At 35.7% G+C, this 16267-nt stretch overlaps 1 protein-coding gene across 1 annotated transcript in view; it reads right to left on the bottom strand.

Annotated features, from left to right (window-relative positions):
• The window catches only part of AHI1 (Abelson helper integration site 1), a 176751-nt gene that overhangs the window by 121921 nt on the left and 38563 nt on the right, over window positions 1-16267 (bottom strand). The window contains 2 exon segments of the mRNA XM_028510246.2: window positions 14589-14729; window positions 16004-16134. Coding sequence (XP_028366047.1) covers window positions 14589-14729; window positions 16004-16134 — 272 coding nt within the window.

Here is a 16267-nt window from a genome sequence, read left to right on the forward strand (position 1 = left end):
ACAAAAAGGTGAAAACCACTTCTAAAGCCCTCCTAATCTTTATACATATACCCATTTTATATAAGATATCATGGTATAAATGTAATTTAACATTTAAAAAATTTAAATGCAAGTACCTTTCATATTTACAAAGCAATGTAATTTTCATTCTTAAAAGCTTTACAAGATCACATCTAATGAAGCACCATAATTTATTTATGCATTCTTCTATTACTAAATATTTACAGTATTTTCTACTTTCCCTCATTACAGATCACCTGTAAGTCCTTCATAATTTAATTTGTTTCTTACATGATTCTTTCTTAAGATTTAATTACTAGAGTGGGACAGATGACGCAAAGGATGAGTGGCATTGATGACGACAACGAAGACAAAGATACTACCATCGGAAATGCACTTCACGGTTGTTAGGCTGCTTCGACCTGTATGTACTGCCTCTCTGATAGCTTAAAATACGTGAATTTATAAAATTTTAAAATGTCTGTATATACAAAGGAAAAATATATAAAATGACCATTTAAAAATGATTTCCTAATTGTTATTGGTCTATTCAGGTTTTTTGCTTCTTGATTCAGTCTTGGAAGATTATGTTTCTAGAAATTTGTCCATTTTGCCAGGTTGTCAAATTTCTTGGCATACAGTTTTCATAGTTATTTCTTACAATCCTTTGAATTTCTGTGGTACTGGTTGTCATTTCTCCTCTTTTGTTTCTGACTTTATTTATTTGGGTCCTCTCTTTTTCTTGATGAGTCTGGTCAAAGGCTTGTCAATTTTGTTTATCATTTCAAAGAACCAGCTCCCGGATTTACTGATCCTTTGAATTGTTCTTTTACTCTCCATGTCATTTCATTCTGCCCTGATCTTGATTATTTCCTTCCTTCTACTCACTCTGGGCTTTGTGTTTGTTGTTCCTCCAGTTCTTGTAGATGCAGGGTTAGGCTGTTTATTTGAAATTTGTCTACCTTTTTAAACCTGTATTGCTATGAACTTCCCTCTCAGGACTGCCTTTGCTGTGTCCCATAGGTTTTGGGCTGCTGCATGTTCATTCTCATTTGTTTCCAGAAACTTTATGATTTCTTCCTTGATCTCATCGTTAACCCATTCATTATTTAATAGCATGTTATTCAGTCTCTATGAATTTGAATGTTTTGAGTTTTTTCCTTGAAGTTGGTTTCTAGTTTCAAGTCACTGTGATCCGAGAAGACGCTTGACATGATTTCAGTTTTCTTGAGTTTGTTGAGGCTTGTTTTGTGACCTACATGTGGTCTATCTTTGAAAATGTTCCATGTGCACTTGAAAAGAAATTGTATTTTGCTTCTTTGGGGTGAAAGGTCCTGTACATATCAATTAAGTCCCTTTGATCTAGAGTGTTGTTCAATGCCACAACATCCTTGTTGCTGCTTTGCTTGGAAGATCTATCCGTTGTTGACATGGGGTGCTAAAATCCCTTACTATAAATGTGTTGCTGTCAATAACTTTCTTGAAGTTCTCCAAAATTTCCTTCTATATTTGGTGCTCCTATCTTGGATGCATATATGTTTACAAGGGTTATATCTTCTTCATGGATTGTTCCCTTAAGCATTATATGGTGTCCTCCTTTATCTCTTTTTATGGCCTTTGTGTTGAAATCTATTTTGTCCGAAGTAAGTATTGCTGTCACAGCTTTTTTTTTCAAGTCTGCTTGCTTGGAATATTTTTTTTTTCTTTCAGTCTGTGTAGATCTTTTGTTCTGAGGTCTGTCTCTTGCAGGCAGCGTATGTGTGGGTCATGTTTTCTTATCCACTCAGCTACCCTATGTCTTTTGATGGGAGCATTTAGTCAATTTACATTTAAGGTTATTACTGATAGGCACTTATACATCGCCATTTTTCTCTTTATTCTTGTGTTCCCCCCTCTCTCTTTTTCTTCATCTTCTCAAAGCAATCCCTTTACCATCTCTTGCAGTGCTAGTTTGGCGAAGATATGTTCCTTTAGCCTTTTTTCAATCTGAGAGGATCCTTGTTTTGCCTTTTATTTTATTAAAATATTTTATTGAGTATGCTATTAGAGTTATCCCATTGTTTTCTACCCCTTATTCCTCTCTTCCCTGAAACCACCCCCCAGCACTCCCCTACCTTAGTTCATGTCCATGGGTCATACATTTAAGTTCTCTGGCTTCTCCATTTCCCATACTATTCTTAGCCTCCCCCTGTCTATTTTGTACCTACCATTTATGCTTCTTATTTCCTGTACCTTTCCCCTCCTTCTACCCTCTCTTCCTCCCTGCTGATAACCCTCCATATGATCTCCATTTCTGTGATTCTTTTCCTGCTCTAGTTGTTTGCTTAGTTTTTTACATTCAGTTGTTGATAGTTGTGAGTTTGTTGACATTTTACTGTTCACAGTTGTGATCTTCTTCTGAGATGAGTCCCTCTAACATTTCATATAATAAGGGCTTGGTGATAATGAATTCCTTTAACTTGACCTTATCTGGAAAGTACTTTGTCTGCCCTTCCATTCTGAACAATAGCTTTGCTGGACAGAGTAACCTTGGATGTAGGTCCTTGCTTTTCATGATTTTGAATACTTCTTGCCAACCCCTTCTTTCCTGCAAAGTTTCTTTTGAAAAATCAATCGATAGTCATGTGGGAACTCTTTTACAGGTAACTATTTCCTTTTCTCTAGCTGCTTTTACGATTCTCTCCTTATCTTTAATCTTGGGTAATATAATTATGATGTGTCTTAGAGTGTTCCTCCTTGGGTCAAACTTCTTTGGGACCCTCTGAGCTTCCTGGAAGTCTATTTCCTTTTCCATACTAAGGAAATTCTCCTTCATTATATTTCCAAATGAGTTTTCAATTTCTTATTCTTTCTCTTCTCCTTCTGGCACTCCTCTGATCCGAATGCTGGAATATTTAAAGTTGTCCCAGAGGTTCCTAAGCCTCTCCTCATTGTTTTGAATTCTTGTTTATTCATTCTTTTTTAACTGAATGTTTATCTCTTCCTTCCTTCCAATGATTTCCTCCAAATCATTGATAGGAGTCCCAGTTTCCTTCCCATCACTATTGGTTCCCTGTACATTTTCCTTTATTTCACTTTGCCTTCACTTCTTTATTTTGCAACCATATTCAACTATTTCTGTGAGCTTCCTGATGACCACTGTTTCGAACTCTGCATCTGATAGGTTGACTATCTCTTCATCACTTAGTTCTATTTTTGGAGCTTTGATCTGTTCTTTAGCGATATTTTTTTGTCTCAGCACGCCCATTACATAGTAATGGGTAGAGCCTTAGGTATTCGCTAGGGCAGGGCAACCTGTGTCCCTTCGTTGTGGCACTGTATGTAGAAGAGGGTCCAAGAGGGAACAATGCCGCTTGCTTGGCTCTCAGCCAGCTTTCAGTCAGTTCCTCTTCTATCCACAAGCAAATTGAGCCCTTCTGGTGCCGATTCCCAGATGGATGGATTTTGTGTATGATCTAGAGCCCTGTGGGTCTCTCTCACAAACTCTCTGTGAGGCTGGGAGTTTCTCCCACCACCACAACCCCACAGGTTTTTATAGCCAGAGGTTTTGAGGCTTTATTTCCCCATGCTGGAACCCTGGGTTGTGCAGTCTGTCTCACTCCCCAGTTGTTCCTCCCTGTTTATCTGCATGCAAATGTTGGACCGCCCAGCCTGCCAGGTGCCACCTTGCCGTGAGTCCTCTCCACCCAGCTGTCTGTCTCTGCCCCTCCTAGCTGCTGGATGAATTTCTTCTTTAACTCCTTGGTTGTCAAACTTCCACACAGTTTGATTTTCTGGCAGTTCTGGTTATTTTGTGTTTTTAAATTTGTTGTCTTTCTTTTGGCTGTGTGAGGAGGCAAAGTGTATCTACCTACACCTCCATCTTGGCCTGAAGTCCCTGCATTCCATTTTAAATGAATCTTGCTGGGTAGAAATGAAACTATACCACCAACTTACACCATACACCAGAATAAACTCAAAATGGATAAAAACTTAAACATAAGCCTCAATACCATAAAAGTCCATAGGCAGTAAAATTTCAGATAACTCATTGAGCAATATTTTAATGATAAATCCTATAGGGAAAGGGAAATGAAGGAAAGAATAAATAAATGGGACTACTTCAAATTAAAAAGCTTCTGCACGGCTAAAGAAAACATCATCAAAATAAAAAGGGAACCAACCACATGGGAAAACATATTTGCCAACAATACCTCGGAGAAGGGTTTCATCTTCAAAATATGTGAACAACTCATATGACTGAATAAACATGTGAAAGGGCTCAACATCATTAGTCATTAAGGATAAGCAAATTAAAAGCACAAGGAAATAGAACTGCATATCTATCACAATGGCTAAAATTAAACAGACTGCCCATTTTGAATTGAGCAAGAATATGGAGATACTGAAATATTTATACACTACTGGTGGGAATGTTAAAAGGCATGACCACTTCAGAAAAGTTTGGCAGCTTCTTAAAAGGTAAACATACAACTACATTAGGATCCAGCCCTTCTACTCTTAAAACTTTATTAAAGAGAAAATGAAGGCATATGTCCATACAGAGATTTGTACATGAATATATTTGCAGCAGAGTTATTTGTGATAGGTAAATAATGGGTACAATCCAAATGCCCATAAACAGGTAAATAGATAAACAAACAAACTGATATATGAATACAATGAAACAATACCCAGAAATAAAAAGGCTGACCTACTATTGATAAACTCTAAGACACAGATGAATCTCAAAGCAATTATGAATCAAAGAAGCCATATAAAAACACAGTACATGGTATGTACTGTTCCACTTATATACAATTCTAGAAAATACAAACTAATTCATAATGATGGCCTGGTGGAGGGGGGAGATAGGAAGAGATCAGAAAGGAACTTTTGGAGCTGATGAATATGTTGCTCATTGTCTGACTGAGGTGATCACGCTCTCACAGGTGTATCAGTATGTCTAGACTTATCAGAGTATAATTTTAAATATATGAAAATGTATGCAGTTCATTGCATGCCAATCATACGGCGAAGAAGCTGCTCACTAAAGAAGCAAATGATAAACTAGTGATAAAATGGTCAATATTCTTAATATGCAGACTCCCCATAAAATCAATTTAAAATGGATAACCCAACAGAAAAAATGGGCAAAGGATCATTACAGAAAATTCACAAAAGAGTTATATAACCCATTAAAAATATATTCAACCTCACTAATAATAAGAGAAGCAATTAGTAAGAAAAATATGGAAATTGGAAAGTGATGCTTTTTTTTAAAACATGTTTAACTGACTCATTGTACCTGAAGATATTTTTTCCTAAAGAATAAATTCAATGAAGATAGCCAGGCATTTACTAAAGTATTTTTTAAATCATTAAAAAAAAATATAGCAGTAGAATTGTGTAATAACAGCTGTTTAAATGAATTATAACATTCACTAAATGAAAGGAAATTCAACCACTAAAATGATGTATAAAAATATAATTATCAATGATGGAAAATTGCTCATAATGTATTATGAATTATAAGAAAAACTAGCTTATAAAACAATGTAATAAATATAATATACAAGAGGGTGATTTTTTAATTATTATTTTTTAGTTATCAACCTTGGTTTCACTAACCATGAGTTTGAGACAGCACATGTGAAGAATTTTAGGTCTCTGTTCTCTACATTCATGTACTCATTCACTCACACACTCTGAATAATGACTGACTGGGTCAATAACGAGCAGAGCTCTCTCCCTGCAGGCCTCCAGGGCCAGAGGCACTAGGGAACGCTACTGAGGGAGAAAGCCTGCTCACAGCCCCTGTTCAGTGATCACCAGTTACTGGTCTTCGATTGGAAGTGCCGCCATTTCTACACTTAGATTTTTGTGGGTTTGACTATTGTTTTTCAGTACCTATTTTGGACTTCTTTTCCTAACACTCAGAACATTTATTTTATTCTCAAATATTCAAAGGTAGTTTAAAGAACGAGAGAAACTGTAAAGATAACCTGTGGGTTGGGATTTAGAAGGTTTAACATTAGTAGATATGTCCGGCATGAATAAATCAACACATGAAAATCAGGTTCCATGATCTTTGCCTTGTTTGCCTTTCAAAATTGTCCTTTTAACATTTCATTGATTTCTGCTGCTATGAATGGAAAGTAAAGCTGAGTTACACCGTTCAATGGCATTTTCTAACTCCGTATGTTTTTGTGTTTGCCAGATTCATACTGGCCACGATTTCACTGTAGGCTCTGAGCCAGAGGGCATGTGCGGGAGCACATACATGGACATAAGCAACAGTCACACTGGACAGCAGCATTGGGGTATTTATCTTACTCTTTTTGCCAAACTGTATTTTGTAAGTATGATGCTATGCTGAGCATGAATTTTTTACAAAAGGATTTTAATTAGACTTCTAAAGAAAATAAAACTCTTTGCCTAAATATTTGTTTCTTTACTTTTCCAGGCATTAAGATGCCTTTGAAAAAGGGTTAAAATGGCTTAAGTAGAGGCAGGTAACAAAATAAACCCCAAATTACGAACTTGGTTCAGTTGTCTAAAGGGAATTTTCCAGACAAAAGCAGTCCGACTGAATTTAAAGGAATCAAATTAACACCCTACTTTATGTTCAGCACCTCTTGTTCTGTGAAGATGGCCATAAAACAATCAGCAGAAATGTTCACAAAAGAAGCCGCTCACTTCTGTTCCTTCATTCTTCCCCTCCCCCATCTTAGACAGATTGTTCGTCTATTTGTGTAAGGTCACCCAGATCACTTCACTGTAGAATTAGCTTGTGACAGATGATTTCTGAAATTCCTTCAGCTCTGCACCTGACATGTCAGAGGTTCTAAAACACTTTTACAGAGGCCACCACTGCAGTAGGATGTTGCAACTAAGTAACTGTTTCTTCATTCTCTCTTCTTGGTGCTAACGTACCTTTGTACACTTAAAACTTAGCTCTAATCTGTCCTGGTATGTTTAAAACTCACAATGTTAAGTCTCACAGTCATTTTTAAGGAGTGCACTATAACAGGCTCTGAAAATACAAGGATACCAACCTCCTCTTGGGGTCTGAACCTTTCTGAGGTCAGCAGGAAATTACTATTATGTGCTTAGCAGCACAGCAGAGAAATGGACATGGTGCTGAGAACACAGAAGTAGCAGCTTTATTTGCTTAGAGGAACGTTTTTCAATCAAAATATCTCTAAAATTACCTCCATCAGCTATAACTTGGGATTCTAAATTTTGAAGAATTAAAAATAACTCTTAAAATGTTTTCAGAATTGATGGTCCTTTGATTTATAGAAATTCTGTGTTATCTTCTGGACTTAAACAATTTTTTTAAATAATGTGATTTTTCTCAGGGGATGTTTTTTATCTTTATAGGAGGCAGAATGGAGGAAATAAGATATTTTAATCCAGTGCCCTTTGCCTTTGGATCGAATCCAAGGTTTGTTATTACTAGTATCTTTGTTACTGACTTCATAATAAAGCACAACTGAAATCACAACATATTCTTCCACTTCCACTATATTAACAGTGAGATTTCCTTTTAGTTTAACATTTCTCTGTTCCAGACCTGTTATTACACACAGCCCCGCTACTATGCACAGTCATCCCACTGGATATCCCACTCCTCAGCTTCTAAGTTATTCTCTGTTTCTAGTTACAATATGATTAACGTAAGCTGGTAGGTCTACTTCTCTGGCTTCCCAGCATTCAGCAGTCATGCAGCACCCTCTTTCTCTAACCTTTGCTATATGTGGAGAATTTCTGTACTCTGAATGACTGTGCCCTCCCCCTAAAATTCCTCTGTTGAAATCTAATGGCCAAGGGGATGGTATCAGGAGGTGAATTTTTTAGACCCTGTGCTTAGACCCTGAGAGCAGAGCCCTCGTGAGTGGGATTGGTGCCCTTGTAAAAGGGGCCCCAGAGAGCTCCCTTGCCCCTTCCACCAGGTAAGGTCACAGCCAGCAGATGCGGTCTATGAATTAGAAAGCAGATGCTCACTGGACACTGCATCTGGTGGTGCCTTGGTCTTGGACTCTCCACATTTCAAAACTATGATAAATAAAATTCTGTCATTTATAAGCAATCCAGATATACTAAAACAAGACTGGTCAAGGGCTTATGTTTTTTGTTGTATTTCACTGGGCCTGACTTGTTCCTGCTTCAGCCAATCTTAAACTACTATGCAGATGAATCTGAGAAGCTCTACTGAGTAACACTTAAATTCTAGTAGCTTGGGTGTACTTGAGGGTCTGTTAGTGATCTTGTATTTCCTTGACACACTTTATATGTCAAGCAGAAATAATAAATGTTACTAAAAAAGTTGTTCAAAAAGCTACGCAAGAAAGTGTCACAGATTCATGTCTCATAGCCAATCAAATGGGATAGCAACTGTCATCATTTGGCAAATCCATTAGCTGAACACCAAAAATAATAAATTATTTCCAAATTTCCTGAAGTATGTTATTGTCCTTTTGCTGACTTCCTAGTCCATTATCAACTCATAATCACACATCACACTAATCCACTTAAAGTGTGTAATGCGTCTATTGCTACAGAAAATATCTAGAATTTCTCAATTGCACCTTGGCTTCCTTCGTTTTGCTTTATAGTTTCATTTTATCCTTTGACAAAATACCGAGATCAAACAGAAAAGGTATTATTTAAATTCTACAGGTTAAAAAAAACAGGTGCAGAAACATTAGGTTATTTGACCATGATCAAACAGAAAGTGATGGCATTTCGTCTAGAACTCCAATACTCTGAACTCCTGCTCCGGCCCTTCCCATCACACTGTTGTTTATTTTGCTCCACACCTTTCTTCTTTCTTGGTGCACTTTGCTTTTATTATTAATTGATTGATGGGGGGGGGAGGAAGGAGGGAGGAAAGGAGGAGAGAGAGAGGGGAAGAGAGGGAGATGGGGGAATGAAGGGGAGGGGGGAAGAGAGACAGACAGACAGACAGACAGACAGAGACAGACATTGATTTGATTTGCTGTTCCACTTATTTATGCATTCGTTGGTTGATTCTCATATGTGCCCTGCCCAGGGATCAAACCCAGAACATTGGCATATCAGGAGAATGCTCTAACCAAGTGAGCTAACCTGCCAGGGCTTGGTGCATTTTAAAAAGCACCAACGCCTAGATGAAGAATTTAGGGGTCTGGTTTATGCTCAAAGCCATTATGTTGACTAAGTGTTTCCATGTCTTAAATACTTAAATGACAAGCTTTCAAATAAAAGTGTCCATTAGTGAAAAATATTAAAATAGATGTTTTAGGATATAACCAAGAAATAGGTAGTTTCAGCATGCCTTAAAATATAGCACATTATTTTTTAATTTATCCTAATAGGCTAGTAATAGACACTTAAAATTCTGACTTACAATTAGTTACTTTTGTTACTGCATGAGTTTATTCAAGTATGAAGATTATAATATCTGTGTTTACCTTCCAATGAGTCACCATTAGGACTCAATACTGTTAAGTTAGACATAAAACTTTATATCCTTAACAGGATATAAAATTTATTTCAACTAGACATTATCTTATTGCAAACAAATACTGTAAAACTAATTACATTAAAATTTAATGCTTCATGACAAAGAAAACGTGTATTTTAGACTACACTGAGAATAGCTTGAGGCATTATCATTACCTTGCAAATTTATAAAGGAGTAAACTATTAATAATAATACTAGATAAGTAATGTTCCTTTTAAACTTAAGAAGTTCTCCTAAATGTTAAAATTGAAAACAAATGACATGTTTCACCACGGGAATATTTTCCTACATTCTTAATTTAAGGTCCCCCAGGACACAGGACATGCAAAGATCACAGGAATGGCTGTGGCCAACAGCTTAATGGCTGAAGCACACGGGTCCTGGAGGCACACAGCCTAGAATCAGACGGTAGCCTGAGCAGTCCCCAGCTGTGTGGGGTAGGTCAATTACTTCATTCTCCCGGTACCTCAGTTCACTATCTGCAAAATGAGGACAACCGTATCCACTTTGTGGGGTCTGGGGAGTTCCATGTGAGGTAATACATGGGAAGTGCTCATAACAGTAGGGGACACACAGTAAATCCCTGACAGATGTTGGCTGCTACTGCCGCTATTATTATTAGCCCCAAATCTATGAACTGACCCTGCCTTTCATTCTATAATCTTAGAACATTTAAGGAAAACATGCTATTTTACAGAATTTGCGGTTCTTATTTCCAACACTGATTGCACATCAGTAGTATACCAGATACTGTGTTAGTCACAGGGCATTGTAAACACCATAGCCTTCTGGTCAAAGGGTAAGTTATATAACAAATTTTTATAGGAGTCTAAATTATACATTGCCCTAAACTCTGGTAAAGCATGTCACATGTCACAATGTGAAAAATAAAGCTACTGACAATGACAATATAGGTGGTCATTAATAAATATGAATTCTACAAATAAAATAATATTAATGTCAATAGTAGAGACTGATTTTCAGTTTAACTACAGTTCTCCCAGAGGTTTAATCAACTCCTTCGGAAACACAAACAAATGGAATACAGCACGATAATCTGAGTGTGATCCCTGGGTTTCACAGCCCTGCTCAATCTGAAACATTACAGGTGCTTAATAAAGGTTTGTCTTGCCAAAGACTGACTGAAAAGCACTCCAGAGTCAATACTGACTCAGAGGAGATATTGCCCCCTAGTGAAAAATTAGGCTTATTACCTGAAATTATCAAATAATGCTGAGAACTTCCCAAATTTGCTACTATTTAAAATACTAAATTTTTTTGTACCTACTATTTATGCTTCTTATACCCTGTACCTTCCTCCCCATTCTTCCCCCTTGAGGAGGAAGTTAAGAATAGTATAAGAAATATAGAAGCCAAAGAACTTACATGGACAACCCATGGAAAAGAACTAAGGGGGGGGAAGGTGGGTGCAGGGCAGAGGGGAATAAAGGGGGGGAATGGGACAACTATAATAGCATAATCAATTAAATACATAAAAAATAATAAAATGCTAAATGTATATTCATCATGTGTCAGTATTCAGACTAGATACTATACTGCTAATACAAAGACAAATAGGGCATTATAAACACTTACAACCATAGATGATACAAAGAAATACATACTCCACAGAGAAGCACAGGGTAAACAGTATTGTAGGGAAAAAAATTGCTTATTAGACAATCAAAAACTATTATTTCAGGACATTTGCTAAAAAGGCAGTTTAGCATAGTGAATAAGCCTGTATGGATCCAAGACCCAGCCCCTATAAACTGGGGTAACTATAAAACCAATCTTGTCAGATTATTGTGCCAAACAGAGTGTGTGTAAAGTGCTTACAGCAGTACCAAGAATATGGAAAATGCTTTGCAAGTATGAGCTATGATTATGATTAAATGTACAGGGGGATCCTAGAGATTGAGGTAGATAAATATTGATCAATAACAGAACATTATTGCTAAGGTCTAGCTTTTGTAAATTTAGGTAGGTAGAAGCCGTTTCTCTGACTAGTACTCTGTTATTGTGGGAATCCTTAAAGTACATTACTCTGTGACTAAATTTTGTATTACTAGATGATTAAACCGTTCAACATCAGGCAAATAAAACTGCCTTCTGAAAGTAAAAATCATATTTCTTACCAAAAAAAGCAAGAAGTCGGTAGGATGAAAGACCCAAAAGACCACAACCTGAACATGTGCTTAATAGAGAAAGATGCTTGCTGACTCTTTACAGATTTTGCTAGAACTGAAAGATGGATGATACATTTAGCTACCACTGTGGTCTCATTTGCAGCTTATTTAACTTATTTTTTAAAAAGCTTGCTCCATTTTCCTTGAAAATTACCTAAACTTATCAGCAGCTCTGATAATTACAATTTAAAAGCCGTGTAACTGTTCTATATTTTTCAAATTTTGTACTGCTAAAACATTTATGCAAAGCTATACATAGACTTTTTTTGCAGACAAGAAAGTCTGGGCAAAATATTCCTCTATTAAACAAATAAATAAAAATGTAAGGCAAACTTATGTCAAAAATAAACATTATAATTTTCAATAAACTATTTAAGGCTATATCACTTGATGATACTGGCCTGTATTTAACGAATAAATTATTTTAGAGTCTAAAACCACTTTTCACTTTCTTATGGATGGGTAACATGCACAAGAACTGCATTAAATCTTGGATTTCTTGAGATTATGTAACTCCTTTCCAAGCTTCCTCTTTTTAAAAGTAAGCAGCAAAGAATTAGGAAAATGTGTTAAAAACATTTTAAGTTTTCATTTGTTTGTAAAAGTGTGTAAGAATATTTTTTAAAATGTGTTCTAAATACATTGCACAAAATAATTTTAATTTTATGTTTATTATTTGATCATTTCTAAATTACTTGGAACTCCTTCCTCTTCCATGTTAAGGTAGTGTGGTTATATCATGATGTTCCTACCGTTATGAATTTATTTTCTAATACATCTGACCTAAAAAGGCACACACTCTAATCAATAAAACAAAAAGGCTGCCAAAAGAAAGAATAAGAGGGAAAAAAAAATCCTTTTTCAATTCTGTTCCATATAGAGATACTTATCAGCATCCGAAAACATAAGTTTCCATAAAGTCAAGTGTGTACTGGTCAGATGAACATGATAACAACCCATTTTACCTTTCTTTGTTTATTTTAATCTAGTGCTTATTGATTTGCAAAGTACGCTCACAGTTCCTGTGTCACAGTATCTGCACAAATAACTCTTAGGTAGCACAGGGATCAGCAGCAGCAGTGCCATTTACCAGGCAACAAAATGGGGCTTCAGGAGGGCAGGAGTCTTGTGCCAGGTCACTGAGGAAGCAGAACTGAACCTAAAACCCGTGTTTTTTCACTCCTAAAACACTGCTCTTTCTACTTATGCTTCTAAAATAAACTTCTCAGTTGAAAACCTATTATCTAAAAACAGATGGGCAAACGTGATTGGGCTAATCTAATGATGAATCCCTCTATTAATGACCAAACCCCCCCCCACAAAAAAAACAAACAAACAACCCCCCCCCCCAAGAAAAGAAAGATAACAGCAGAACTTAAAACATTTGTAGTGAAAATTTCAAAAGCCTAAAAAGTAAATTAGAAATTGAATGAAGACTGTTGTGAAACTTCTGGAGTCTGAGGAAATAACTGTGCTGCCTATTTCCTACATAACAGTTCCAATCATACAGTCCTCAGGCGCAATTCTTCTCCTTTACGTGGTGAAGATTCAGGGGCTACAAAGGAAGATAGGTTCTGAACACATGTTTTAACCAGAACATGTGCTCTGGTTTGGACATTGGATGACTTGGTAAACTCATGTGTCTTTCCCTATAATTAGACAGTGTTTATTTTTGCTAATATTTGCTTGTTGTAGTAAATGTGTCTTGTGTTATTTAACAATTCTACCATTAGTAATAGTGTTCCATAAATGTGTACACTAACAAACTCCATTATTTCTTCTCCGTAGAGTTCTTTAAAATAAGTCTCAAATTTACACATTATTTTCTAAAATAATTGCCCTGAGAAGACATAATAAAATCCATACTATGATTAAAAAAAAAAAAACACTTCAGGTTTAGAACTTAATTGTTCAATAACTTAGCACTTAACACAACCATTAACCAATTTGATCTGTATAAATGCAATGAACTTAACCATTCACATTTCATTACTTTCAAACACTTTGTGTAAATACTCCCACACTAATATTGCTTACGTATACATATTTCTATATTTATGCAGTTATGGCAGTGTGCGCAAACTTTGCTAGCTTGGCAAAAACAGTGAATACTATATGACACCCTAAACTAATCAAAGAAACGAATAAAATTTTTAATACATAAAAAAATGAATCGTAATTTTGAGATCGACAGCACTATCAGTATAGTGCAGAACAATGAAATCCTATCATCAGGACAGAAATTAAAGAAACATATAAAAAATAGCATAGATCCATATACTCTATGCCCTATTATTCCTGCAAAATGTACTCAGTCTTTATTTCCTTCTTTTTCAGAATTATAGAACAGTGAAATTTTAGAGTAGAAAAAGATATTAGATTTCTAATTCTGGATTTTGCTTTCATTCACAGTAGTTTCTTGCCTTCTTTTCATGTTACGAAACTCTTAAAATTACAACTTATTGAAATGATGTGCTTTAGTAAAAGAGCAAAAACACAGAATAAGAAATTAAATCAATATTCAACTGAACACATTAAAGATCCATATTTCTAAATGTTACTTAGCTTTTAAATTTGGTTAACATTACCAAATAATTTTTAGGTGCATTTTGTTTATTTAAACTGATTTACAAAGAAAGTGATAACTACCTTTCTGTGATTCCAACAAAAGGGCACAACTATTATATGTTTCTGCTGATATATAAACTCCAGAACAATTGTGCTTATGAAAAAATGAAATGTTATAATATAATAACATAATCTACTTTATCTGCTTGGCTCTTACAATATATTCAAGAGAGCTTTGTTAATACAAAGAATGACAGTTTTCACAGAATTCATGATTTCTGGTTCAGTCTAAATGTAAATGTTACTCTAAACATTATTTATTTATCAAGAAGTGGACTTACCATGGAAATCATAAATATACAGAAGAATTGGCTCATTCTGCCCAAATGCACAAAATGCAACCATATTTTCAAGTGGATGATAAGAAATGTCTCGAATGGGTGACTTAAATGGCAGGTCAGAATACACTGCTACTTGTTCTCCTAAATAAGAAAAGACATTCAATAATTTGTATTGTTATTTCTCATTAGAAGATTATTCTGCAACTTATCAAAAATATTTATAGAAAGTAATGATGAAGCTCATGGTATTTACGTGGAAACTTCAAATACTTATAAATATTTGAGTGCTGCTGTATTAAATAATGATCTTTATTTTTCATTCTTTTGGCCCTCTTCTTCCTACTTCTCAATCCAAACTCTTCAACGAGGCTCACACGGCACAAAGCGAAGGCAGAGCTCAGAGGTAGAGAGGCACCGGACTCTGAGACCCGACAGGGCTGAGCACACGTCAGCTGGCACCAGAACTCCGGAGAGGACGGGGGACTGCAGGGCTCCAACACCAAAGACGCTCCCAGCTTGGGGGAGGCTTGGTGGGGGGTTAATTATTTTCCAGATGCCGTATGAGGTACCCTCTGCTTTAAAAATACGTATGATTACTAACGGCTAGAAGAGGCCTATAGCAGGGGTCTAAGAAACCTATGAAAAGTAGAATTCAAAGGGCAAAAACTCTCGATCCATTCACTGAAGGGGAAAAGAGATTTAACATTTTTGAACCGATATTAATGTATCAAAACACAGTAAGAAAAGAAAAACCTAAGTGAACCACTAGTCCAAAATGCCTCAAGGGAAGACCAAGAAAATAAACAAAAGGTAACTAAATACTGTTCATCAAGATATTATACAGTGAATTTTAGAAAATTATTTCCATTTACTGCTAAAAATATTTATGTGGTTTTAGGGTTTTTTTTTTTTTGAAATTCAAAGATAGGGCACAAATGAACTTCCCAATGTAACAGTGTATTTTATTAGATTATAGTAATTCAGTATAGGTGAATCACTATTAAGTTTCACACATCAAAATCTTTTGACGGGAATGTTTCTAATGAGATATATTGTAGATGTTTCACCACTTATATATCTAGTTATATTCCAAATTCAGCTCATAACATTTGTATTTTTACATTACAGTTATCAGTAAATACTTCTCTAAGATTCACAATATCTCATTGTAGACAAGGAAAGAATAAATCTTAAATTATAATGTAAAATTCAAAATCCATGAACCTATCAAAACAATAAGGAAGAGAATTTAATATAAATTTAGACTTCAGCTGATATCCATTATCAGCATTTCAATTCTGAAAACATAATTGAGAACCTACAGTCAGAATTTCCTTCAAAATTATTCCATAAAATGGTACTTTTCACACTTCTTCAAAAACCGAAATAATTTTTGCAGAGCAGTGAAGGATTACCTGTTTCTGGGTTCCAAACATACACTATCCCGTCCTCACTCCCAGCAAAGAGAAAAGTCCCACAAGGGGTCAAAGTACTATGGATCTTCTCCCGGTAATTTGCTGCTCCTACAAATTTCCTTGCTGCTAATCTACAAACAGAAAAAGATTTTACAAATGTAGAATCTATGGGGTAAAAACTTTTAAATACTTCAGTTGCATTTAACAAATAATTTTTGAAAATCTGTTACGTGGGAAACATTCTGTGATGAATGCAGAAGGAAA

This window comes from Phyllostomus discolor, chromosome 4, assembly GCF_004126475.2.
Source record: "Phyllostomus discolor isolate MPI-MPIP mPhyDis1 chromosome 4, mPhyDis1.pri.v3, whole genome shotgun sequence".
Taxonomy (NCBI): domain Eukaryota; kingdom Metazoa; phylum Chordata; class Mammalia; order Chiroptera; family Phyllostomidae; genus Phyllostomus; species Phyllostomus discolor.